Raw genomic sequence first — 27,528 nt, forward strand, 5'->3', positions numbered from 1 at the left:
GGGGGCCAGGCTTCCCAGGCGTTGAGGTCCACCTTTCCCCCAGGGACGAGGGAATTGGGTTGCAGCAATTTGGTCAGAAACAGGAAATGAAGTTGGGCAGCTTGGATCAAGATAACCCAAGCCAGCCTCCGGCTCAACAATATTCACCAACATACTTCCGGCTTGCGACGCCTACCTAACCTCCCGGGCTTGGAGCTTGCGCATGCGTCAACGCGTGCGACTCAGTCGTCATACGTGCGCGCCGCCTCTGTTGCTCGCGGGGGATGTTGGAAAGCTATCATGGCGGGCTCCGCTGCTTCCTCGGTGCGACCGCCTAGGCCCAGGAAGGAGCCTCAGGCGCTTGTCATCCCCAAGAACGCGGCAGAAGAACAGAGGCTCAAGCTGGAGCGGCTCATGAAGAACCCGGTAAGACAACGCCTAGGCTTCACAACCCATTCGAGGCCGACCCCCTTCCGTCCTGGCGCCTCTCGGAGCGGCGGACCCACCTTTCCTGCTTCCAAATGCAAAAATTCAATATTTGACTTCCTAGAGTTGTCTTAGGGAAGGCGTAGGCTGCCCGGGAGATAGTGAGCTTCTCGTTTATCCTTAAATAATCCCAGCTAGGATGAAGGCGCAGTGGAGCAGCTTCCTGTGCTTTAAGATCCTTTGTAGTTTTGACTTTATGTGAACGAAAGCGGTAGAGTGAAAAGATGCAATGCTCAGGTTAGCAAAAGGTTTTGTTTCTTCTAAACAGCACCGATTTTAGGAGAGATTAGCCAAGACACTTGAAGCAAGGCATTCTTCCCTTCCCCTGTCTGGACGTCAGTCCTTGAGTCATAAAAACAATTTGGTGAGAAGATCTCATATACTTTTGATTAGAAAGGCTTGATTTTTCTCCTCTACTAGTATTACAATTGGAGGTTTCTAGCTATAAACCGTGGCTTAGGTTTCTGAATACTACTCTGGGAAGGTGTGGGCTGTATTGCACCTCAGAGCATACAGAATAAAGTACACCCAAGGCAGGAAAGAAGATAAAATCGCGTCTGTGTCCAAGGAGCAAAGCAACCCTATTTAACTAGTCGAGTTAAAATTCTTTGGTTATTAGAGGTATAACTTTGTCAACAGGTTTATGCTTACGAATATCTTCATGTTTAAATGTTGCAGGACAAAGCAGTTCCAATTCCAGAGAAAATGAATGAATGGGCACCTCGACCTCCCCCAGAATTTGTCCGAGATGTAATGGGTATGTTATATTTGTGTGTGTAAATTTTAAAGGTAGATATGAAAAACTGCAGTTAGTATTTGTTAATTAGATCGCCAATAGGAAAAAGAATGTTCACTGGTCCAGTATTTTGCTTTTACACTGAAGAGATATAGTTGTTTATGGTTTAGCACTAGATAATTTTCTTCTGCATTATTCTTAATGCATTGTGTTTTTTTCTAAATGGAAATGGTTTATTGTTGACTTAAATTAGCAAACATTACAAGCATACCTCAGAGATAGTATGTATTTGGTTCCAAACCACTGCCGTGACGTGTATCACACAAATTTTTTGGTTTCCCATGCTTACAAAAGTTATGTTCATACAATACTATGGAGTGTTAAGTGTGCAGTAGTCGTATGCCTGAAAAACAGTATAACAGCTTAATTTAAAAATAACTTTTTTTTTTTTTTTTTGTAGAGACAGAGTCTCACTTTATGGCCCTCGGTAGAGTGCCATGGCATCACACAGCTCACAGCAACCTCCAACTCCTGGGCTTAAGCGATTCTCTTGTCTCAGCCTCCCGAGTAGCTGGGACTACAGGCGTCCGCCACAACGCCCAGCTATTTTTCAGTTGCAGTTCAGCCCGGGCCGGGTTTGAACCCGCCACCCTCCGTATATGGGGCCGGCGCCTTACCGACTGAACCACAGGCGCCGCCCAATTTAAAAATAACTTTATTGCTAGGAAATGCTAATGACCACCTGAGCCTTCAGCAAGTTGTAATCTTTTTAGTGGAGCATCTTGCCTCAATCTTGATGGCTGCTGACTGATCAGGGTGGTAGTTGCTAAAGCTCGGTGTGGCTGTGGCAATTTCTTAAAATAAGACAACGATGAAGTTTGACTTACCAACTAATTTTATGAAATATTCTAAATCCTTTGTTGTCATTTTAACAATGTTCGTGGATCTTCACCAAGAGTAGATTTCAGCTCAAGAAAGCACTTCCCTTGCTCATCTATGAGAAGCAAGTCTTCATGTGTTTATGCCATTGCAGCAATTCAGTCACATCTTCGGAGTCTACTTCCTATTCTAGTTCTCTTGCTGTTTCTACCACATCTGCAGTTCCCCTTTTTTGTACTCAAGTTTTGAACCCCTCACAGTCATGCGTAAGGGTTGACATCGACTTCCTCCCAATCCTGTTAATATGGATTATTTTGACCTCCCATGAATCACAAATGTTCTTAATGGTGTCTGGAGTGGTAAATCCTTTCCAGGTTTTCCATTTACTTTGCTCAGATCCATCAGAATTATGGCAGCTATTAAAAGATCTATTTCTTTTTTTTTAATCTAAAAAGATTTTTTTTTTTTTTAAGAGATAGGGCCCTGCTATGTTGCCCACGTCGGTCTTGAATTCCTGGCTTCAAGCAATCCTTCCACCTCAGCTTCCCAAAGTGTTGGGATTATAGGCATGAGCCCTCGCTGCCTGAAATGTAGTGAACTGAGATCTATTTCTTTCTTTCTTTCTTTTGTTTTTTTTGCAGTTTTTGGCCAGGGCTGGGTTTGAACCCGTCACCTCCTTTGAGCCACAGGCACCACCCCTGAAATCTATTACTTAAAGAGTAGGACTTGGCTTGGCGCCTGTAGCTCAAGTGGCTAAGGTGCCAGTCACATACACAAGAGCCGGTGGGTTCGAATCCAGCCCAGGCCTGCCAAACAACAATGACTACTACAACCAAAAAATAGCCGGGCATTGTGGCAGGCGCCTGTAGTCCCAGCTACTTGGGAGGCTGAGGCAAGAGAATAGCTTAAGCCCAGGAGTTGGAGGTTGCTGTGAGCTGTGACGCCACAGCACTCTACCCAGGGCGACAGCTTGAGGCTCTGTCTCAGAAAACAAAACAAAACAAAAAAACAAAGAGTAGGACTTAAGGCTCAGCGCCTATAGCTCAAGTGGATTGGGAACTGGTGGGTTCGAATCCAACCCGGGCCCGCCAAACAACCAAAAATAGCCAGGCATTGTGGTGGGCGCCTGTAGTCTCAGCTACTTGGGCGGCTGAGGCAAGAGGATCTCTTAAGCCCAAAAATTTGAGGTTGCTGTGCGCTGTGATGCCATGGCACTCTACTCAGGGCGACAGCTTGAGACTCAGTCTCGAAAAGAGTAGGACTTGAAAGTCAAAATTACTCCTTGAGCTGCAGGATAGATGTGTTAGCAGGGTTGAAAATTTATTCATCTTGGCCAGGCACTGTGGCTCACACCTATAATCCGAGCACACTCAGGAGGCTGAGGTGGGTGAATTGCCTGAGCTCACAGGTTTGAGACCAGCCTGAGCCAGAGTGAGACCTCATCTCTAAAAATAGCTGGTGTTGTGGTGGGTGCCTGTAGTCCCAGCTACTCAGGAGGCTGAGGCAAGAGAATCACTTAAGCCCAAGAGTTTGAGGTTGCTGTGAACTATAACGCCATGGCACTCTACTGAGGGTGACAAAGTAAGACTCTGTTCCACTCCCCACCCCCCAAAAAAGAAAGAAAGATAGAAAATATATTCATCTCCTTGAACAGCTTCATCAGAGTCCTTGGGTAACCAAGTGGCACTGTCAGTGAGCAGTAATATATATATATATATATTTTTTTTTAATGTTAAATATTCTTTATTTGACATTACACATAAACCACACTAACATGCCTTTCAATAAATAAAAGGCAGCATTTTAGTAGACCCAGGGAAATTAGATTGGCATAATAAAGATCAGAAGTACAAAGTAAACATTACTACCTTCTCTCCAGCCCTCACCTTTAACAGGCTAATGAACACCAATTAAAACACCAGTGAGTCTTGCTTGGTTCTGAGACAATGAGGGGATTTCCCCAGTATTTAAATATATTCACATAATCAGTTATATAAATCTTAATATAAAACCAATCTTCAATAGGCTTTGGGATGGCAATTTACTACCTTTGTGAAAAGGTAAACATCACTAATTAAATCTGAACATATCTTTAGAAATGGAAAACAGTGATAGCATTTACTGAACTGGAATCACTATCAAAATCCAAAAAACTGACCATATTCATTTAACCACAAGCCAGTCTTAGTTAAACCGGGACTGTCCAACAAAAATATTCTGTCACTCATTCATGATCTGAATTCTGGTAAATGAGACCAATCAAATTATGGTACACATAAAAAAAAAAGCCATGAGATATTTCTCTTTTGTAATAAATAAGGGAATGGCCATCTATTACTCATTTGTAGCTTTTTTTGAGATTAGCTATCAAGTCTGCCCTTTCTCCCTTCTTCTTAATGCCAGTGAAGATCATGTTTGTTCCAGGGATGTACTTCTTGGGATTCTCCAAATACTCCATCGGTGTATGCTCTCCCCAGGTTATGCCTTTGTTCTTATTGGCGTTTATGTAAGAAAAGCCAGCAGCCTGACCTGTCTTCCTCCCGAAGGGACCATGGAGGTTTGGCCCAGTCTTGTGCTTGCCTCCTTTTTCCACAGTATGGCACTGGGCACACTTGTGAACAAAAATCTTCTTGCCTTTCTCAGTATCACCCATATTTAATTCTCTCTTTGGTTGCTGACAGTACCAAAGTTCCGAGCTGGAAGCCGGATGTCCTGCTCTTCTGAGCAGTAGGTCTCAATGGTGGGCTAAAATACTCAGTAGACCAAACAGATCTGCTGTCACCAGGCTTTGTTGTTCTACTTAGAGTATAGGCAGAGAAGCTTTAGCATAATTCTTAAGGACTGTAGGATTTTCTGAACAGTAAATGATCATTGCCTTCAACTTAAAGTTACCAGCTGCATTAGCCTGTAACAAATGAGTCAGCCTGCCTTTTGAAGCCAGGCATTGATTTCTTCTTAGCTATGAAAAGTCCGAAATCGTATTTTCTTCCACTGTAAGACTATTTTGTCTTACGTTGAAACTCTGTTGTTTATTTTGCCCACTTTCACTAATGATCTTAGCTGTGTCTCCTACATAACTTATTGCAACTTCTATATCATACTGTTTAACCTGCTCCGCCCCCCCCCCCAAGGCAGGGCCTCACTCTTGCCTAGGCTAGAGTACAAGTAGTATAATCATAGTTCACTACAACCTCAAAGTCCTAGGCTCTAGTGATCCTACCAACTCAGCCTCCTGAGTAGCTTGTGCTATAGGTACACACAGTTAATTTTTTTGTATGTTTTTCACCACACCCAGTTAATTTTTGTATGTTTTTTATAGAGACGGGGTCTCAAACTCCTGGCCTCAATTGATCCTTCCTTCTTAGCCTCACAAAGTGCTAGGATTACAGGTATAGGTGTGAGCCACACCTGGCCCACCTTATACTTTTATGTATAGAGATGCTTCTTTTCCTTAAACTCCGTGAACTAACCTTTTCTAGCTTCAGACTTCTCTTCTGTAGCTTCCTCACCTCTCTCTGCCTTCATAGAATTAAAGAGTTAGAGCCTAGCCCTGGGTTAAGATTTGATCTTCCACTAATACTTTCTCCACAATAGCAATAATCCACAATAGCAATAAGGTTCTTTCACTTTCTTATCATTTGTGTGTTTATGGGAGTAGCACTTCTGATTTTCTTCAAGAATTCTTCCCTTTTTTTGGAAACAGAGTCTCACTGTGTTACCCTCGGTAGAGTGCCATGGTGTCATAACTCACAACAACCTCAAACTCTTGGGCTTACGTGATTCTCTTGCCTCAGCCTCCCAGGTAGCTGGGACTACAGGCACCTGCCACAACATCTGGGTATTTTTTTTTATTGTAGTTGTCACTGTTGTTTGGCAAGCCTGGGCTGAGTTTTAACCCGCCAGCCCCAGTGTATGTGGCTGGCACCCTAGCCGCTGAGCTATAGGCACCGAGCCCAAGAATTGTTCCTTTGCATTCACCAACTTGGCTATTAATGCAAGAGGTGTAGATTTTGGCCTTTTGCTTTTGATATGCCTTCTTCATTAAGCTTAATCATTTCTAGCTTTTGATTTAAAGTGAGAGACTTATGACTCTTCCTTCCATTTGAACTGATAGAAGTCTTTGTACGGTTATTAATTGGCCTAATTTTAATATTATTGTCTTAGGGAATAGGGAGGCCCAAGGAGAGAGAGAGAAGAGAAGAGCCGGTTGGTCATGTAGTCAGAACACATGTAACGTTTATTGATTCAATCTTACAAGAGTGCAGTTTGTGGTGCCTCAAAACAGTTATACTAGTTAACATCAAAGATTGCTAATCACTGGTTAGGTGTGGTGGTTCACACCTGTATCCTAACACTCTGGGAGGCTGAGGTGCGAGGATTGCTTGAGCTCAGGAGTTCCAGACCAGCCTGAGCAAGAGTAAGACCCCATATCAACTAAAAATAGAAAAATTAGCTGGATGTTGTAGTGAGCACCTGTAGTTCCAGCTACTTGGGGGGCTAAGGCAGGAGGATTGCTTGAACTCAGGAGTTTGAAGTTGCTATGAGCTAGGCTGAGGTCAGGGCATTCTTAGCCTGGGATAACAGTAAGATTCTCTTTTTTGGGGGGTGGGGGATTGCTGATCACAGATCACCATAACAAACATAATAATGAAAAAGTTTGAAATGTTCTGAGAATTACCAAAGTTTGACACAGAGACATGAAGTGAACACTTGGTGTTGGAAAAATGGCTCCAGTAGACTTGTTCCATTCAGGGTTGCCACAGACCTTCAGTTTGTAAAAAACACAATAAAGCATAGTGCAATAAAAGAAGGTATGCCTGTAATTATAAAAAATAATAAATAGGAGGGCGGCGCCTGTGGCTCAGTCAGTAAGGCGCTGGCCCCATATGCTGAGGGTGGCGGGTTCAAACCCAGCCCTGGCCAAACTGCAACCAAAAAATAGCCGGGCGTTGTGGCGGGCGCCTGAGTCCCAGCTACTCGGGAGGCTGAGGCAAGAGAATCGCTTAAGCCCAGGAGTTGGAGGTTGCTGTGAGCTGTGAGGCCACGGCACTCTACCGAGGGCCATAAAGTGAGACTCTGTCTCTACAAAAAAAAAAAAAATAATAATAATAATAAATAGGGGTGGTGCCTGTGGCTCAAAGGAGTAGGGCCCCGGCCCCATATGCCGGAGGTGGTGGGTTCAAACCCAGCATTGGTCAAAACAACTGCAAAAAAAAAAGAAATAATAATAATAAATAGAGGTATAAAAAGTTAGAACCACATGTCATTTCATCATTTTGTTGGTAGCATTCTGATAAAGCCACCTAAACCTCTTCATAGTCAAAACTGCTCATTTAAGAAAAAATGAGCCTGGTGAGATGGCTGGAGCCTATAATCCCAGCACTTTGGGAGGCCTCTGAAGCAGGAGGATTACTTAAGGCCAGGAGTTTGAGACCAGCCGAGGGCAACATAGTAAGACCCCGTCTCTATAAAAAATTTTAAAAATTAGCCAGATGTGGTGGCATGTACCCGTAATCCTAGCTACTCAGAAGCTGAGGCAGGATTGCATAATCCCAGGAATTCAAGGTTACAGTGAGCTGTGATTGCACCCTTGTACACCAGCCTGGGTGGCAGAGTGAGACCCTATAGCAATGCTTTTATAAAAATATGATTGTTCTAATTATACTATTTTATAACCCACTTTTCCATTGAATATAACATGAACATGTTTTCAACTCACTAGAAATCTAGTGTATCAAATGTGAACTTATAGAAGAGGAGGAAATCAGTGAACCACGGCCTGTTCCTCCTCCTCTTAATGTTGCATTGAAGTGGGATTTTTAGTGACTTCACATTCAACATTCCTGCAACAAGTAAGTGTGCTTACAACATGCCAGGGACTGAGTTCTGGGGTACAGTGGAGAGCAAGGCAGGCCTGGTTCCTTCCATTACTTTGAGTTTTTTCCTTTTGTTTAGGGGTGGCTTGTGTTGGTAACTGGATTTCATCTAGAACTCTGGACTGTTCTGGCTACAGGTTCAAGTGCTGGGGCTGGCAGTGGAGAGTTCCATGTGTATAGGCATCTGCGCAGGAGAGAATACCAGCGCCAGGACTACATGGATGCCATGGCTGAGAAGGTCAGTGACCTGAGAGGCTGGCTGAGCCCTCTTTGGACAGTGCATTTTTAGCCTTTAGATAAAAGTGTTTGAGGAAGTGTAGAAACAACTGATTAGGGCTTGTATGAGGGCTGCCCTTCTACAGTTAGAATGGAAAGCAGAGTCTAGGTGACCCCTGGTCAGCCTCAGGACAGCAGAATGGATACACTAGGATAGGAAGGAGGGCTGGGAGTCTTCCTTGTGTGTGGCAGGGCACAGCAGAATCCTCTCTCCCGGCTAGGGTATTTGCTGTGTAACAAACAGCAAGCAGGGGATCCCACTCAGAGTTGTTACTTCTCTGTTCTCTTTTTGCCTGATTACAGTTAGCTATGTGTATGCTGTGAATAGTAGTGTGCTTTCATTGTGTCTCCTTTGAGAATCTGGGTTTTCTAATTTTGAGGCCGGTGTTTTTCATGACAGACATAAAAGAAGAGCTTGAGAATTGCTTAAGAAATTGTACTTTAAGAGCTGTTAAGCTTTCTCTTACTTGGCTAAGGAGCCAGAAACATCTTTCCTGATCCCCTTTCAAAGTGCCCTTGGGACATTTTACTTTATTTTTCTAATTGAAGTTTGGAGCTATTTAATCCCCACCAGAAATCTTACTTGATCTGTAATTTACCTTGAATGAGAATCGATGTTCTGATGTTTATCCATCTCATCTGGAATACTTGTATCTTTTTTCATTCATGTAAATTTTTGTATTTCTCAATGATGATTTATAGAGGTTTTGACTTTCTAGTCTCATTTATTCAAAGGTATTTTAAGTTTTTTGACAGCAGTAGTGTTAGGTGATCCCTTATATTTTTTAATGGACTATTAATGAGAATCAAAAGAAAATGTATTGGTAAGGCACCTGTGGCTCAGGCGGTAAGGCGCTGGCCCCATATACTGAGGGTGGCGGGTTCAAACCCGGCCCCAGCTGAACTGCAACCAAAAAATAGCCGGGCGTTGTGGCGGGCGCCTGTAGTCCCAGCTACTCGGGAGGCTGAGGCAAGAGAATCGCTTAAGCCCAGGAGTTGGAGGTTGCTGTGAGCTGTGTGATGCCATGGCACTCTACCGAGGGCCATAAAGTGAAACTCTATCTCTACAAAAAAAAAAAAAATGTATTGACCTTTGTATCGTACTCCTATATTTGCCCATCTTACTGTTAATAAAAATTAAGTGTTTGGCTGATTCTTTTTGATTTCCCAAATATACATCTGACTTCTCCCAACACTACATGAGGGATTCCTCTTTGTTACTAATTTTAGAATGTGCACCTAAAAAGTCCTTTTCTTCAGGCTCGGCACCCCTAGCTCAGTCGTTACGGTGCCAGCCACATACACGAGAGTTGGCGGGTTCAAGCCCAGCCCGGGCCTCCTAAACAACAGTGACGACAACAATAAAAATAGCCAGGCGTTTTGGCAGGTGCCTGTAATCCTTGCTATTTGGGAGGCTGAGGCAAGAAAATAGCTTGAGCCCAAGAGTTTGAGGTTGCTGTGAGTTGTGACGCCCGGGCACTCTACCAAGGGTGACATAATGAGACTCTGTCTCAAAAAAAAAAAAAAAAAAATCCTTTTCTTCAGTGTAGCCATGGTGTCTGTTATTTCATAGAACACATTTGTATACTTAAGAGAGATTCAGATACTTCAAAATGACACTTATTAGGCAGGGCATGGGACTCATGCTTGAAGTCCTAACACTCTGGGAGCCTGAAGCAGGTAGATTGCCTGAGCTCAGGAGTGTGAGACCAGCTTAAGCAAGAGCAAGACCTTGTCTCTACTAAAAATAGAAAAACTAGACTTGGCACCTGTAGCTCAGCGGTTAGGACACTGGCCACATACATGGGGCTGGCAGGTTTGAACCCAGCCTGGGCTTCCTAAACAAAGATGACCAAAAAAAAAAAAAAAATAGCTGAGCATGGTGGCGGGCACCTGTAGTCCCAGCTACTTGGGAGGCTGAGGCAAGAGAATCACTTAAGCCCAAGAATTTGAGGTTGCTGTGAGCTGTGATGCCACAGCACTCTACCAAGGGCAACATGATAAGACTCTTGTCTCAAAAAAAAAAAAAAACAAAACAAAACAAAAATAGAAAAACTAGGCAGGTGTGGTAGTACATGCCTGTAGTCCCAGCTGTGCAGGAGGCCGAGGCAAGAAAATCACTTGAGTGTTAGAGGTTGCTGTAAGCCATGACACCATGGCACTCTGAGTGTTGAGTTTGAGGTTGCTGTAAGCTATGACACCATGGCACTCTGAGTGAACTGTGAACTATGACACCCTGGCACTCTGTCTTAAGAAAAAACCCAAGCTGGGCGGCACCTGTGGTTCAAGGGAATAGGGCATCGGCCCCATATGCCTGAGGTGGCGGGTTCAAACCCAGCCTCAGCCAAAAACTGCAAAAAAAAAAAAACGAAGTCTATTTGTCTTCTTTTTTTGAGACGGAGTCTCATTCTGTCACCTTTGGTAGAGTGCTGTGGCATTACAACTCACAGATACAATTTCAAACTGTGAGGCTGAAGCAATCCTCGCCTCAGCATCCTAAGAGTACAGGAGCCTTGGCTCCACGCCTGTAGCTTAGCAGCTAGGGTGCCAGCCACATACACCAGAGCTGGTGTGTTCGAACCCAGCTCGGGCCTGCCAAACAACAATGACAATTACAACAAAAAAAAATAGCTGGGCATTGTGGCTGGCGCCTGTAGTCCCAGCTACATGGGAGGCTGAAGCAAAATAGCTTGAGCCCAAGAGGTTGAGGTTGCTGTGAGCTATAATGCCACCGGCACTCTACCGAGGGCAACATGAAACTCTTGTCTTGGAAAAAAAAAAAAAATATATATATATATATATATATATTTTACAGGTGCCTGCGCAATACCAGGCTATTTTTAGAGACAGGGTTTGCTCTTGCTCAGGCTGGTCTCCAAGTCCTGAACTCCAGCAAGTCCACAGTGCTACAGTAACAGGCGTGAGCCACCATGCCCAGCCTATTTGTCTTCTTTTTATGAGGGAGAGGAAGCCACTTGGCCAAGTAGCATTTGACTTTGATAAAAAGATAATCAGACTTAAGAGAATTTCTACCTATATAAAGGGGGGGAAAAGGCTTTTAAAAATTAAATATTCAGGGGGTGGCACCTGTGGCTCAGTAGGTAGGGCACTGGCCCCATATACCATGGGTGGCGGGTTCAAACCTGGCCCTGGCCAAACTGCAACAACAAAAAAAATAGCTGGGCGTTGTGGCGGGTGCCTGTAATCCCAGTTACTCAGGAGGCTCAGGCAAAAGAATTGCCTAAGCCCAGGAGTTGGAGGTTGCTGTGAGCAGTGTGACGCCACGGCACTCTACGGAGGGTGACAAAGTGAGACGCTGTCTCTGCAAAAAAAAAAAAAAAAAAAGAATGGAATGTCTTGATGCCTGCAACTTTGAAATGCACAGAAAAAAAAAGATGGATTGATAGATAAATAGAGGCATAGATAGGTGTGTAATAAAGTATAGCAAAATGATAATTGTTGAAACAAGGTTATGGGTATATGTATGACATAATTCTTTTAACTTTTCAAAATAAAATTTTATTAGAGAAAATACTAAACCAAAGAGACAGCCAAGATACAGAAGAAAATATGTAAGGATTTATTGGTATGGCCAAAACTGGGTCATTACTATGCCAGTATTCACCTAATATTTGCTTGTCCTGCGACCTTTTTTGGTGCTTAGATGTTGTTTGTTCTTTCCTAACTACTGCCATCTCCTGGTGGTAACGTTCTCAATTCTAGTGGGAAGTTTTAGGTAGCTTATGACACAGCTGTGTCACTGTAGTGGGTTTGCCACTGTCAGAAATAATGCTCTGTGTATAGAAACTATCAGAAACACTTTATTTTTATTTATTTATTTATTTATTTATTTTTAGAAACAGAGTCTCACTTTGTCACCGTTGGTAGAGTGCTGAGGTGTCACAGCTCACAGCAACCTCCAGCTTTTGGGCTTAGGTGATTCTCTTGCCTCAGCCTCCCAAGTAGCTGGGATGACAGGCACCCGCCACAACGCCCGACTATTTTTTTGTTGCATTTTGGCCGGGACTGGGTTTGAACCCACCACCCTTGGTATATGGGGCTAGCACCTTACCAACTGAGCCACAGGCGCCGCCCAGAAACACTTTTTTTTTTTTAACTACTTTAGAGAGGAGGAAATTGAGCAGGTTGTTGTCACAAGCACCATAAATTAGAGTCAAGTTTTTATATATTGACTCAGCGTCCAGAGAAAACACAGAAAATTGTTTCACAAACCTTGACAGACATTTAAATACGGAGAGGCAAGGAACCCTCATCCTTTTCCAGTGACTGATAAGGGATTGTCACGCTGGTGGGTTACTCCTGCTTGAGACCTTGCCTCTGCCAGATGGCAGCAGCCAACTGGGGCTCTCTGTTTATCCTTGTTTTGTTCACTTATTGCTGAATTCAGCTTCTTAAGCACAATAAGGCATTTATGGCTTAGTTTCTAATCAAACCAAGTGCTTTTAGATTTAATTCATTTGCTTTCTAGTTGTCTTCTAATTAAGGCTTGGTTTTCTTCTTGAAGGGATATTTTTTGCTCTTGAAAGGGGATTCTGATGTTTGGTTTCTGTGCCTCTCTAATTCGATCCATACAGCCTTGGCAGTGCAGCCCATGTGGAGGCACGCCTTCTTCCTTTGCCGGCTCCTGCTTTTTTTACCCCATTGACTTTTATGGCTATCACTATAAGAAATGACAAATGACTCTGTAGCAGTAGATGTCTTTGTAGTTTACGGGCCCATTTCTATAAATTATCTTGCTTCATTATTCCTCTGGGAGAGAGGAGTTATCATTTATCCCATTTTATAGATGAGGAAACAGGCCTGGAAACAGAACTTCTGAGAAGAAATAATACAATACGTGTGTGTGTGTGTGTGTATTTAGTAGAAGGTATTGCCTGTGGATGGTGCATGTTATTTTGTAACTGCAACTAGGGTTAGGGCTTGAAAATTACGCAGTTCTGGGGGGGGGAGCAGAAAGAGGGACGGAGGGAGGGGGGTGGGGCCTTGGTGTGTGTCACACTTTATGGGGGCAAGACATGATTGCAAGAGGGACTTTACCTAACAGTTGCAATCAGTGTGACCTGACTTATTGTACCCTCAATGAATCCCCAACAATAAAAAAAAAAAAAAGAAAAGAAAATTATGCAGTTCTGGCCCTCTCATCATTCCATGTGATGATCTATATATGTCAGTGTCCCAGGCCTTGGCCAAACAATCAGAACTATCTCTGCCCTCAAGGAATCCTTTGTGTTTCCCCCCTCACATTTCTCTTTTATATTTTATTGTAAGTGAGTGGTATCTCAGTGAACTGGAAGAATTACTTTCCATCAGCCATACACTGAGTACCTGCCCTGAGTGACCTTGGGGATCTGGGTGGTTTCTGTAGTGCCCCCAATGATGTGACTTCTAGAGCCCTCATACGTAGCCCAAATGAAACCTTCTAAAGTCCACCCAGATCAGAATGTTTCTTAATGATGTGGGTGTTTTACAGCAAAAATTGGACGCAGAGTTCCAGAAAAGACTGGAAAAGAATAAAATTGCTGCAGAGGAGCAGACTGCAAAGCGGCGGAAAAAGCGGTAAGAGATCCCGGCCTCCCATAACTGCACTAGGATTTAGGGCAGGGAATAGGACAGTGGTGGTTAATGGATGAACTGGGTTCTTGCAGACCAAAGCTCATCTGTGTGACCTGTAGAGATTGTGGGTGTTAACAAGTTTGGTGGGCCAGCCTGGTAGAAGAATGACTTTGCTTTTAGTACCTTAGCAGAGAACAAGTTCCCTTATTGCCCTCCAGTTTGCAACAGATCTTCCAAATCTGAGAAGTCAGGACTTTCATGATCACATTAATTTCTGTGTCTCTCTTTCACTTCTCTATTTAATAACAGGTCTAACAAAGTGCTGTAACCAAACTTCCCACTTAGCTTGTTCCTTCACTCAGAGTCCTCGACCTTCCTAAGTGACTACCTCGTTATATAGTCTCTGTGTATGTGTACATATGTATATGTTTGTGTTTTAAATAAGTAAATGGTCTCACTATGTTTAGAGAGCTGAGCAGAATTCTAAAAATAGTTCCTAAATATCTTGTAATGAAAAAGCATCTCCAATATTTCTGAAATTGCTTTAATCACCTCAGGACTTCCCCAGGATTTGATCTTGATTCATAATGAAAGCAGCTTGATAATGTCAACAATGTTGGAGGAGCAGAATCATGAGAAAGTATTTCTTTTATTTTGTTATTGTAATGTTTGTGTTATTAAAAAGTTTTTAAAGATACCATAAGTAGGTGTTTATTTTCTAAAATATACAATAAAGCAGTTTAAGAAATCAATGTATATGTTTTACATTTGTAGCCAGAAGTTAAAAGAGAAGAAATTACTGGCAAAGAAGATTAAACTTGAACAGAAACAAAAAGAAGGTGAGCAGTGCCCACTTTTCTTTGCTGTAGCCTTTCTCTCAGTGTTGGTCACAGTGGCTGAACTATCAGGATATACTTTAGTTCGCTGGCCACTGAAGAAATAACAGCTTATTTGTATTAGTTAGGACTTTTTTTTTTTTTTTTTTTGCATTTTTTTGGCTAGGGCTGGGTTTGAATCCGCCACCTCCAGCTTATGGGGCCAGCGCCCTACTCCTTTGAGCCACAGGTGCCACCCTAGTGAGGACTTTTTTAATTACAAGTGTCAGAAAGCCAAACTCGCTTAAGCAAAAAAGAATGATAGAGGCTAGGCATGGCGGCTCATGCCTATTATCCCAGCAAGGGAGGCAGGAGGATGACCTGAGCCAGAAATTTAAGGCTGTAGTGAGCTATGATCTGGCCACTGCATTCCAGCCTGGAAACAGAGCAAGATCCTATCTCTTTAAAAAAAAAGAAAAGAAAAAAAAGAGGAAGGAAGAAAAGGAAGGGAAAGGAAGACTGATAGATGGATGAATAGATGGATAGAGGCTCATGTTAGGTCCAAGATAGGCCTCCCTTCAGGCATAGCCAGCAAAGGAACTTAGTGACATTGGTTATTGATGACTCTCCCTCTGTCTCTGGCCTCCCGTTGCATGCAGGCTCATGCCCCCTTACGGTTTTGAGGTGCCTGCAGCAGCTTTCAGGGCCTGGATGCTGCTTCAGTCTTGTCCAGGAAGAAAGATTAAGAGGCTGTCCCAGCTTTCCTAGCAGAAGTCTTTTTGTATTTCTTTGCCTCTGATTAAAGTACTTGCCAGGTTAGTTAAGAATGCTTTTGGTGGGCGGCGCCTGTGGCTCAAGGAATAGGGCGCCGGCCCCATATACCAGAGGTGGCAGGTTCAAACCTGCCCTGGCCAAAAACTTCAAATAAATAAATAAATAAAAATAAAGTTAAAAAATGACTATCATCATTTATAAAAAAAAAAAAGAATGCTTTTGGTTGGGCCGTGCCTGTGGCTCAATGGAGTAGGGTGCCAGCCCCATATGCCGGAGATGCCTGCTACCTCTGGCCAAAAACTGCAAAAAAAAAAAAAAAAAAAATGCTTTTGGCAGCTCGGCACCTGTGGCTCAAGGGGCTAAGGCGCCAGTCACGTACACCTGAGCTGGTGAGTTCGAATCCAGCCCTGGCCCGCCAATAATGGCTACAACCAAAAAATAGCTGGGCATTGTGGCGGGCACCTGTATAGTCCCAGCTACTTGGGAGGCAGAGGCAGGACAATCGCTTGAGCACAGGAGTTGGAGGTTACTGTGAGCTGTGATGCCACAGCACTCTACCCAGGGTGACAACTTGAGGCTCTGTCTCAGGAGAAAAAAAAAAAAGAAAATTCAGATAATAATGCTTAAAGAAGTTATTTCTTTACCTGATGAGAAATCTGGAGGTTAAGTGGCAGCCTACTGTAGCTTAGCAGCGTGGCCATTCTCTGCATTTCATCCCTGAGTTTCTCTTGGCCTTCACCCTGAAGGTATGAGGTGGCTGCCATAGCTCTTGGCACCACACCTATGTTCAGAGCAGGAAGAAAGTGGGGACCAAGGTGCCACTGGTTTGGTCTTAGCAGTCAGCTGAAGACTAGAGATTACCTTAAATGCCTTGAACCAGTAAGCCTCCCAGTTTTTGTCAAGGGGTTTTGTGTATGAATGTGTTGGAGCACACCATGGCCAGCAGTTGACAGTTGGCCTCAGCCTTTACTTTCTCCTTGCATAAAACCTCATGGGCAGCAGGATGAGAGAGCTGGGCCTTTGCAGGTTTTTCTTGGGCTCCTGCACTGTTGTGCACATTCACGTGGCCTAAAAACCCAGCTTTTCCTCTTTTTGGTCAGTTTATTGTTTACTCCAGCTGTTATTGCTGCCTCTGGAGCAACAGTGTTAAACAGTTGTCACTGATTGGTTTTGACAAACACCCTGGGGAAAAAGCTGTTCACACTGAGCAGCTCTGAGCCAGGTCAATTAAACATAAACCTTGTGGGTACAAGTTTCCAGGGAACTGCCCAACAGGTCAAATAGGGACATTGCTCTGGGGAACTATTGAGGAGCTTCCAGCTCGCTCTGCTTCCTCCAGGGGCTGCTAGTTTCTATAGCTACTGTGGTTGTGAGGCTCTTGGTTTTCAGGACTGCCTTAGAGGTCCCTGTCCTTACTGAGATTTAGGTGTTTTTCTCAAACGGTCCAAGGAGTATTTCCAGAGTTCTGAAAAAATAGATTTTTAAAATTTTGTCAGTGTTCTTGTTTTTATGGAGGAGTAGCAGGTTGATTGATTGATTTTGAGACAGAGTCTGTCTGTCTGTTGCCCAAGCTAGAGTGCTATGGTGTCAGCTCAGCTCACAGCCACCTCAAACTGCTGGGCTCAAGCAATCCTTCTGCCTCAGCCTCCCAAGTAGGTGGGACTACAGGTGCTCACCACATGACCAGCTAATTTTGTTTTTATTTTTAATAGGGATGGGGTGTCGTTCTTGCTCAGGCTGGTCTTGAGCTCCTCACCTCAAGTGGTCCTCCCTCCTGGGCTTCCCAGAGTGCTAGAATTTACAGGTTTGAGCCACTGCACTCAGCTATCCCTTCAGATCTTTAGTTTTACTTTGAAGTTTCTTCCAGCTTATGTAACTGGAACCCTCTAATTGGTTTTTGAGTCCAAATACAAGACTTTACCTTTAGCTCTTTTGCATTTCATCTTTGTCTTATTGGTTCTGTCAATTAAGATTTTCAGAATCCTTTTGAATTCTGATTCTGGAGTCCAGAATGTTACCGTATTTTTCCTGTTGTTGTCAAGGGAAGTTTGATCAACATACTTCCTTTGTTGTTAGTAAAAATGTTGAGCCAGGGCGGCGCCTGTGGCTCAGTCAGTAGGGCGCCGGCCCCATATGCCGAGGGTGGCAGGTTCAAACCTGGCCCCGGCCAAACTGCAACCAAAAAATAGCCGGGCGTTGTGGCGGGCGCCTGTAGTCCCAGCTACTTGGGAGGCTGAGGCAAGAGAATCGCTTAAGCCCAGGAGTTGGAGGTTGCTGTGAGCTGTGTGAGGCCATGGCACTCTACCGAGGGCCATAAAGTGAGACTCTGTCTCTACAAAAAAAAAAAAAAAAAAAAATGTTGAGCCAGATTGAGTTGAGAACAGAGCTCTCTGGCTTGTGCTAACCTCTTCACCAAAATGCTGTGGGCAGAGTGGTTCTCCAGCTAAAGTCAGTCAAACTCATTTCCTTCATCATACCCACAGGGGTGTCAAATGAGATGGAAGTGATTATTTGAAGTCAACAAATAAGTACAGTAGACCTATGTTCTAGGCTTCAGCTCTCACTCTTGCTCACTCAGTGACCTCAAACTTCTCGCTTCTTCTGTTTGGATTTTTTTTTTTTTTTTAGAGACAGAGTCTCACTTTATTGCCCTATGTACGTAGAGTGCTGTGACGTCACAGCTCACAGTAACCTCCAATTCCTGGGCTTAGGCAATTCTCTTATCTCAGCCTCCCGAGTCACTGGGACTACAGGTGCCTGCCACAATGCCTGGCTATTTTTTGTTGCAGTTGTCATAGTTGTTTAGCTGGCCTGCCACCCTCGGTGTATGTGGCTGGTGCCGTAACCACTGTGCTACGGATGCTGAGCCACGCATATTAACTTTTTAATAGTGAATTCTAGGGCGGCTCCTGTGGCTCAGTGAGTAGGGCGCCGGCCCCATATGCCGAGGGTGGCGGGTTCAAACCCAGCCCTGGCCAAACTGCAACAAAAAAATAGCCGGGCGTTGTGGCGGGCGCCTGTGGTCCCAGCTGCTTGGGAGGCTGAGGCAGGAGAATCGCGTAAGCCAAAGAGTTAGAGGTTGCTGTGAGCCGTGTGATGCCACGGCACTCTACCCAAGGGCAGTACAGTGAGACTCTGTCTCTACAAAAAAAAAAAAAATAGTGAATTCTATACATAACAAAATTTACCATCTTAATCATTTTTTAAGTGTGTTACCATCCATCACCACCATCTCCAGAACTTTTTCATCTTCCCAATCTGAAACTTTTTACTCATTAAACAACGCATTATCCTCCCTCCTCACAGCGCCTGGCAATCCCATTTTATTTTGTCTGTATAAATTTGATTCTACATACCTCATATTAAGTGGACTCATACAGTATTTTTGTCTTTTTGTGACTGGTTTGTTTCAATTCTAACGATATCATTCATCCATCTTGTAATGTGTGTCAGATTTTTCTTCCTTTTTAAGGCTAAGTAACGTTCCATTGTATGTATGTACCATATTTTGTTTAGTCTTTTATTTGTAGACATTGGGTTGTTCACACATTTTGGTTATTGTGAGTAATGCTGCTGAGACTGAGTGCACAAATATCTTTTCTTCTCCTTTTGTGTATATACCCTGAAATGGAATTTCTGCATCATCATAGGGTGGTTCTGTTTTTTTTTTTTTTTTTTTTTTTTGTGGTTTTCGGCCGGGGCTGGGTTTGAACCCGCCACCTCTGGCATATGGAACTGGCACCCTACTCCTTGAGCCACAGGCACCACCCAGGGTGGTTCTGTTTTTAAGTTTTGAGGTGCTGCCATGCTGTTTTCATTGTAACTGAAGAATTTTACATCCCTACCAACAGAGCACAATGGTTCCAATTGCTTCACATCCTTACCAACACTTTTTTTTTTTTTTTAATTATCCTCATAGGTCTACTATCACATTGTAGTTTTTTGTTTTTTGTTTTTCTTTTTGTGCTGAAGTGTCAGCCTAGTTCACAGCAATCTCAGACTCCTGGGCTCAAGTGATCCTTCTACCTCAGCCTCCCTAGTAGCTGGGACTATAGGTACCCACCACAACACCCAGCTGATTTTTCTGTTTTTTAGTAGAGATGGAGTCTAGCTCTTGCTTAGGGTGGTCTTGAACTCCTGAGCTCAAGCTAGCCTGCCTTGGCCTCTCAGAGAGCTAGGATTACAGGCCTCAGTCACTATGCCAGGCCTGTGTTGTAGTTTTGATTTGTGTTTCCCTAATGATTAGTGATGTTGAGCATCTTTTTATGTGTTCATTGGCCATTTTTGTATATTCTTTGGGGAAATGTCTATCTAGTCTGTTCCTCATTTTTTAAATGGGTTATGTGTTCTTAAGTCTTAGGATTTCCCTGTGTTTTCTGCATATTAATCCCTATCAGATGTGTATTTGCAAATATTTTCTACCATTCTGTGGGTTGCCTTTTTGTTGATAACTGTCTTTTGATGGACAAAATATGTTAATTTTCACAAAGTTCAATTTTTCCATTTTTCTTTTGGTATAATATCCTTGAGAAGTATGGAGTTTCTTGTATGTTTTTTTTTTTTTTTCCCAGTGCTTATTTTGAACTAAAGCTGATTTTTTTTTTTTTTTTGAGACAGAGTCTCACTATGTTGCCCTTGGTAGAGTGCCATGGCATCACAGCTCACAGCAACGTCTAACTCTTGGGCTTAAGCAATTCTCTTGCCTCAGCCTCCCAAGGAGCTGGGACTTCAGGTGCCTTCCACAACGCCCGGCTATTTATTGTTGTAGTTGTCGTTGTTTAGCAGGCCTGGGCCGAGTTCGAACCTACCATCCCTGGTGTACGTGACCAGGGCCATAAACACTTAACCTACAGGCACCGAGCAGAAGCAATTCTTAACTCCTCTAACCCCTCATAGACATTAGGTATATGCAGTCATGCAGTTCTTAGTAACCTTTCTTTAATTTATCCAAGACTGAAGAATGTTTGAGATCCTTTAGCCAGTTTTGGTACTTCCGGATGGACTTCATCCAGAGCTTCCTGTTAAAAATAGCCCTGTGTCATGGAGGGAGGGGGGTGGGGCCTTGGTTTGTGCCACACTTTCTTGGGGGCAAGACATGATTGCAAGAGGGACTTTACCTAACAATTGCAATCAGTGTAACCTGGCTTATTGTACCTTCAATGAATCCCCAACAATTAAAAAAAAATAAAAAATAGCCCTGTGTCTCCCCCGTCCTGAGCTTCACAGTTCTATCACAAATAAACGTTTGTTCATCTGCCATCACAGAGTTATATCATAGTGGATCAGTTTTCAAACTGAGGGTATGAATGATCCTTTCATCACTGGGTTGTGAAATCAGTTTAGAGGTTGCAGCAGCTTTTTTAAAACATGAATAAAATAGACTAGAAAATATCACAGAGCATCACACTCTCATTAAGTATTAATATGGGGTTCTACATGCCTTGTACCAAATAAGCATAGTAGAGAGGGATAACCATCATAAAAATGGTTTGACGGCTGTTTGCTTTGTGTCCTCAATTTCCTTCCTATTTTTCATTTTGTGAAAGAATAAATAAGATTTTCTAGCAATACAGTTGAAATGAATGAAAATGAATGTGGTAGACAGACCTAGCAGGGGCTGGGGATCAGCCCTGTCTGCCGAACTTAGTCCACATGAGGCAACCACTCTCCTGCTGTGGGTGCTGTCAGAGCTGAGGATGCTGCACCCTGTCCCGCCAGACATAACCAAAACCGAGGGTCAACACCACTACTGGCTGAGCATAGGAACCTCTGCCAAGGGTTGCTACCAATCGGCCATCTTCCGAGGTGCTTCCTTTTGCCAACTTCTAAGGAAGTACAGTAACAGATCAAGTAGGAAACTCGTGCGCTGTGCTTGCAGCTGATTGGGCGCTTCCGGGACAGTGAAACTGGAGCAGAGCTGCCCAGAGCTGAGCCTAGCACCACGCGCACTGCTGAACTTCACCTTTGGATCAACCCATTTCTATCTCTATAACTTCTGAAATTTCTGAGATCTACAGGAGGATAAAGCACTCAAATCCTGTGAAGTGCGGGATATTCTGGGCCAGTTCTGAGTGTAGGACTAATGTCTGCGGGGTAAGAGCTGCGCCGTGACCGCAATCAGCGCCACCCAGACCTCGGTAAGAGATGCTGGGCCTCTGCACACCCTGACCAGGAACTGCGGGAGCTGTGCAACCGCGCATCCTCCCTTCTATACCCTCCCTGTCTCCACACCAGCCCACTCATCTGTCCAGGGACTCTGGTAGCCGTGTGCCCTCCGGAGCCCTCCTTGCCTCTGCGCAGAGCCCTTCTCCTGGACAGAGACTGCTGGAGCCTTGGGCTCTCTGTGCCAAAGTCACTGGGCGCCAGGCACTCCCAGAACTGTGTGCACCACCCCCCACCCTGTTGCTGGATCCGGGTATGACACACTCCGGAGCTGCTTCCACAACCAGAACTCCCTGGCTGGGGCAGCCCCAGAAGAACTACACAGGGTCACTCCCTACAAAAATCCAGCAACAATAGAGTGATCCCCCTGGGGTCTAATCTTGGAGAGACACCTCCCCAACTCTGAGGACAGCCAGAGGCAACGGTGAAAAACAATCATGAGGTGAAATCAACAGAAAAACTCTGGCAATATGAATGATCAGATTAGATAAACTCCTCCAAGGATCAATGGGGCAGACACAGCACAAGATCCCATGCACAAACAAATAGCTGAGATGTCAGAAATTGAATTCAGAATCTGGATAGCAAATAAGATCGAATTAGAATTCCGAGCAGTAACCCAAAAAATATCTCAAGAATTCAACATATTCAAAGACCAAATGACCAAAGATTTTGACACATTGAGATAAGAAGTTGCAGCCCTCAAAGGTTTGAGAAACACAGTAGAATCCCTCATAACAGAATGGAGCTAGCAGAAGAAAGAATTTCTGACATTGAAGACAAAGCTTTTGAACGCTCCCAAACTCGCGAAGAGGAAGAGAAATGGAGGGCAAAAATAGATCACTCTCACAGAGAGCTCTGGGATAATTCGAAGAAAACCAACATTCGTCTTAATAGGGATCTCTGAAAGCGACAAAGTGGCTTCACAAGGCACAGAGTCTCCATGAAATTATGAAGGAGAACTTTCCAGACATGCCAAGAGATTCTGAAATTCAGATAGACAGTTTCAGAACTCCAGCGCGACACAACCCAAATAAGACATCCCCCAGACACATCATAATCAATTTCACTAAAGTGAATATGAAGGAGAAAATTCTGAAAACAGCCAGAGGAAAGAAAACCATCACCTACAAGGGCAAGAATATTAGAATAACTACAGATCTCTCTGCTGAAACCTTTCAAGCTAGAAGAGGATGGTCATTGACTTTAATCTCCTAAAACAGAATAACTTTCAACCCAGGATCCTGTACCCAGCTAAACTTGAGTTTCATTTATGATGGAGAAATTAAATACTTCAATGACATTCACATGTTGAAGAAATTTGCCATAACTAAACCAGCTCTCCAGGATATTCTTAGACCTATCCTTCATAAAGACCAGCGTAATCCTCCACCACAAACGTAAACCCACCCAGAAAATTTTGATCAAATTCCAACTTCCACAGTCGCAAAAGGATTAAAAATGTCCAACGGACTCTCGAAAGGCTTATCAGTATTCTCAATTAATGTGAATGGTTTAAATTGTCCTCTTAAAGAGGCACAGGTTGCCTGACTGGATACAAAAACTCAAGCCAGATATCTGCTGCACACAAGAATCTCATCTTACATTAAAAGACAAATATAGACTCAAGGTGAAGGGATGGTCATCTATACTCCAGGCAAATGGAAAGCAGAAAAAAGCAGGTGTTGCAATCCCATTCGCAGACGCAGTAGGCTTTAAACCAACCAAAATAAGGAAGGATAAGGATAGACACTTCATATTTGTTACAGGTAATACTCAATATGATGAGATTTCAATTATTAATATTTATGCACCCAATCAGAATGCACCTCAATTTATAAGAGAAACGCTAACAGACATGAGCAACTTGATTTCCTCCAGTTCCATAGTAGTTGGAGATTTTAACACCCCTTTAGCAGTGCTGGATAGATCCTCCAAAAAGAAGCTAAGCAAAGAAATTTTAGATTTAAACTCAACCATTCAACATCTGGACTTAACAGACATCTACAGAACATTTCATCCCCCAAAAACTGAATACACATTCTTCTTATCAGCCCACGGAACATACTCCAAAACGACCACATCCTAGGCCACAAATCTAACCTCAGCAAATTTAAAAAAATAGAAATTATTCCTTGCATCTTCTCAGACCATCATGGAATAAAAGTTGAACTCAATAACAATAGGAATCTGCATACCCATACAAAAACATGGAAGCTAAACAACCTTATGCTGAAAGATAGATGGGTTATAGACATGATTAAGAAGGAAATCACCAAATTTTTGGAACAAAACAACAATGAAGACACGAATTATCAGAATCTCGGGGCTACTGCAAAGGCAGTCTTAAGAGGGAAATTTATAGCACTGCAAGCCTTCCTCAAGAAAACGGAAAGAGAGGAAGTTAATAACTTAATGGGACATCTCAAGCAACTGGAGAAAGAAGAACACTCTAACCCCAAACGCAGCAGAAGAAAAGAAATAACCAAAATCAGAGCAGAATTAAATGAAATTGAAAACAAAAGAATTATACAACAGATCAGTAAATCAAAAAGTTGGTTTTTGGAAAAGATCAATAAAATAGATAAACCTTTGGCCAACCTAACCAGGAAAAAAAGAGTAAAATCTCTAATTTCATCAATCAGAAATGGTAACGATGAAATAACAGACCCCTCAGAAATTCAAAAAATTCTTAATGAATACTACAAGAAACTCTACTCTCAGAAATAGGAAAATCTGAAAGAAATCTAGTAATACCTGGAAGTACGCCACCTACCAAGACTTAGCCAGAATGAAGTGGAAATGTTGAACAGGCCTATATCAAGTTCTGAAATAGCATCAACTATACAAAATCTCCCTAAAAAGAAAAGCCCAGGACCAGATGGCTTTACGTCCAAATTCTCCCAAACCTTTAAAGAAGAACTAGTACCTATATTACTAAACCTCTTCCAAAATATAGAAAAAGAAGGAATATTACCCAGCACATTCTACAAAGCAAACATCACCTTGATCCCCAAACCAGGGAAAGACCCAACAAGAAAAGAAAATTATAGACCAATATCACTAATGCATATTGATGGTAAAATACTCAATAAGATCTTAACAAACAGAATCCAACAACACATCAAAAAAATTATACACCACAACCAACTGGGATTTATCCCAGTGTCTCAAGGCTGGTTCGATATATGTAAATCTATAAATGTAATTCAGCACATTAACAAACTAACAAAGACCATATGATTCTCTCAATCGATGCAGAAAAAGCTTTTGATAATATCCAGCATCCCTTCATGATCAGAACACTTAAGAAAATTGGTATAGAAAGGACATTTCTTAAACTAATAGAGGCCATCTACAGCAAACCCACAGCCAATATCATATTGAATGGAGTTAAATTGAAATAATTTCCACTTAGATTAGGAACCAGGCAAGGTTGTCCATTGTCTCCATTGCTCTTTAACATTGTAATGGAAGTTTTAGCCATTGCAATTAGGGAAGCAAAGGGGATCAAGGGTATCCACATAGGGTCAGAAGAGATCAAACTTTCACTCTTCACAGATGATATGATTGTATATCTGGAAAACACTAGGGATTCTACTACAAAACTTTTAGAAGTGATCAAGGAATATAGCAGTGTCTCAGGCTACAAAATCAACACCCATAAATCTGTAGCCTTTATATATACCAACTATCACCAAGCCGAAAAAGCAGTCAAGGACCCTATTCCTTTCACAGTAGTGCCAAAGAAGATGAAATGTTTGGGAGTATACCTAACAGAGGACGTGAAAGATCTCTACAAAGAGAACTATGAAACTTTAAGAAAAGAAATAGCTGAAGATGTTGACAGATGGAAAAACATACCATGCTCATGGCTGGGAAGAATCAACATTGTTAAAATGTCCGTACTGCCGGGCGGCGCCTGTGGCTGTCATAAGGCACCGGCACCATATACCTAGGGTGGTGGGTTCAAAATGTCCGTACTGCCCAAAGGAATATATAATTTTAATGCAATTCCTATCAAAGCTCCATTGTCATATTTTAAAGATCTTGAAAAAATAATACTTCGTTTTATATGGAATCAGGAAAAAAACCTTGAATAGCCAAAACATTACTCAGAAATAAAAACAAAGCAGGAGGAATCACGCTACCAGACCTGAGACTGTACTATAAATCCATAGTGATCAAAATGGCATGGTACTGGCACAAAAACAGAGAAGTAGATGTCTGGAACAGAATAGAGAACCAAGAGATGAATCCAGCTACTTACCGTTATTTGATCTTTGATAAGCCAATTAAAAACATTCAGTGGGGAAAAGATTCCCTATTTAACAAATGGTGCTGGGTGAACTGGCTGGCGATCTGTAAAAGACTGAAGCTGGACCCACACCTTTCACCATTAACTAAGATAGACTCTCACTAGATAAAAGATTTAAACTTAAGACATGAAACTAGGTGGCGCCTGTGGCTCAGTCGGTAAGGCGCCAGCCCCATATACCGAGGGTGGCGGGTTCAAACCTGGCCCCGGCCAAATTGCAACCAAAAAATAGCCAGGCGTTGTGGCAGGCGCTTGTAGTCCCAGCTATTCGGGAGGCTGAGGCAAGAGAATCCCTTAAGCCCAGGAGTTGGAGGTTGCTGTAAGCTGTGTGATGCCACGGCACTCTACCGAGGGCCATAAAATGAGACTCTGTCTCTAGAAAAAAAAAAAAAGACATGAAACTATAAACATACTTGAAGAAAGTGCAGGGAAAACTCTTGAAGGAATCGGCCTGGGTGAATATTTTATGAGGAGGACTCCCCAGGCAATTGAAGCAGTATCAAAAATATATTACTGGGACCTGATCAAACTAAAAAGCTTCTACACAGCCAAGAACATAGTAAGTAAAGCAAGCAGATGTCCCTCAGAATGGGGGAAAATATTTGCAGGTTTTACCTCTGATAAAGGTTTAATAACCAGCATCCACAGAGAACTCAAACATATTAGCAAGAAAAGAACAAGTATCTCAGGGTGGACAAGGGACTTGAAGAGAAACTTCTTTAAAGAAGACAGACGCAAGATCTACAAACACATGAAAAAAAGCTCATCACCCTTAATCATCAGAGAAATGCAAATCAAAACTACTTTGAGATATCACCTAACCCCAGTAAGGGTAGCCCACATAACAAAATTCCAAAACCAGAGATGTTGGCGTGGATGTCGAGAAAAGGGCACACGTCTACACTGCTGGTGGGAATGCACACTAATACGTTCCTTCTGGAAGGATGTTTGGAGAATACTTAGAGACGTAGAAATAGACCTGCCATTCGATCCTATAATTCCTTTTTTTTTTTTCCATGGTTCTACAGTTATTTAATTTTCCCATCTGCAATCACTTAAATCTATTCCGTGTGGGATTCTAGGACTACTCACTTCTCTTAAGTGAAATTATTGGAGGAAGACTTAGCAAAACACAAATCTTACCTTGTTTCGCTTTTTTTGTTACGGTCGTAAAATATATGTAAGACATACCATTTTCCGGGCGGTGCCTGTGGCTCAGTGAGTAGGGCGCCAGCCCCATATGCCGAGGGTGGCGGGTTCAAACCTGGCCCCGGCCAAACTGCAACCAAAAAATAGCCGGGCGTTGTGGCGGGCGCCTGTAGTCCCAGCTGCTCGAGAGGCTGAGGCAAGAGAATCGCGTAAGCCCAAGAGTTAAGAGGTTGCTGTGAGCTGTGTGACGCCACGGCACTCTACCCGAGGGCGGTACAGTGAGACTCTGTCTCTACAAAAAAAAAAAAAACAAAAAAAAAAGACATACCATTTTCCATATTAACTATTTTTGAGAATACAATTCAATACCATTAATTACATTGGCAATGCTGTGCAACCATCACTATTATCTATTTCTAAAACTTGTTTGTTACACCAAATAGAAACTGTTAACTAGGGCCCTACTTTGTACTTATCAAAATAATACATGCAGACAGTTAAAAG

At 42.9% G+C, this 27,528-nt stretch overlaps 1 protein-coding gene across 5 annotated transcripts in view; it reads left to right on the plus strand.

The window, feature by feature from the left end:
* Nucleotides 1-215: 215 nt before the first annotated feature.
* PRKRIP1 (PRKR interacting protein 1) overlaps nt 216-27,528 on the plus strand; it is a 55,018-nt gene continuing 27,705 nt past the window's right edge. The window contains exons 1-6 of one of the 5 annotated variants that reach the window (XM_053557490.1): nt 233-405; nt 1,144-1,222; nt 8,094-8,194; nt 13,724-13,809; nt 14,581-14,645; nt 17,108-17,687. In XM_053557490.1, the coding sequence (XP_053413465.1) occupies nt 280-405; nt 1,144-1,222; nt 8,094-8,194; nt 13,724-13,809; nt 14,581-14,645; nt 17,108-17,142 (492 nt within the window). In that variant the 5' untranslated portion in view covers nt 233-279 and the 3' untranslated portion in view covers nt 17,143-17,687. Of the gene's footprint in view, nt 406-1,143; nt 1,223-8,093; nt 8,195-13,723; nt 13,810-14,580; nt 14,646-17,107; nt 17,688-27,528 lie in introns of those variants that run through there. The other 4 variants (XM_053557486.1, XM_053557489.1, XR_008373438.1 and 1 more) reach the window with 4 other exon arrangements.

This window comes from Nycticebus coucang, chromosome 12 (genome assembly GCF_027406575.1).
Source record: "Nycticebus coucang isolate mNycCou1 chromosome 12, mNycCou1.pri, whole genome shotgun sequence".
Taxonomy (NCBI): Eukaryota; Metazoa; Chordata; class Mammalia; order Primates; family Lorisidae; genus Nycticebus; species Nycticebus coucang.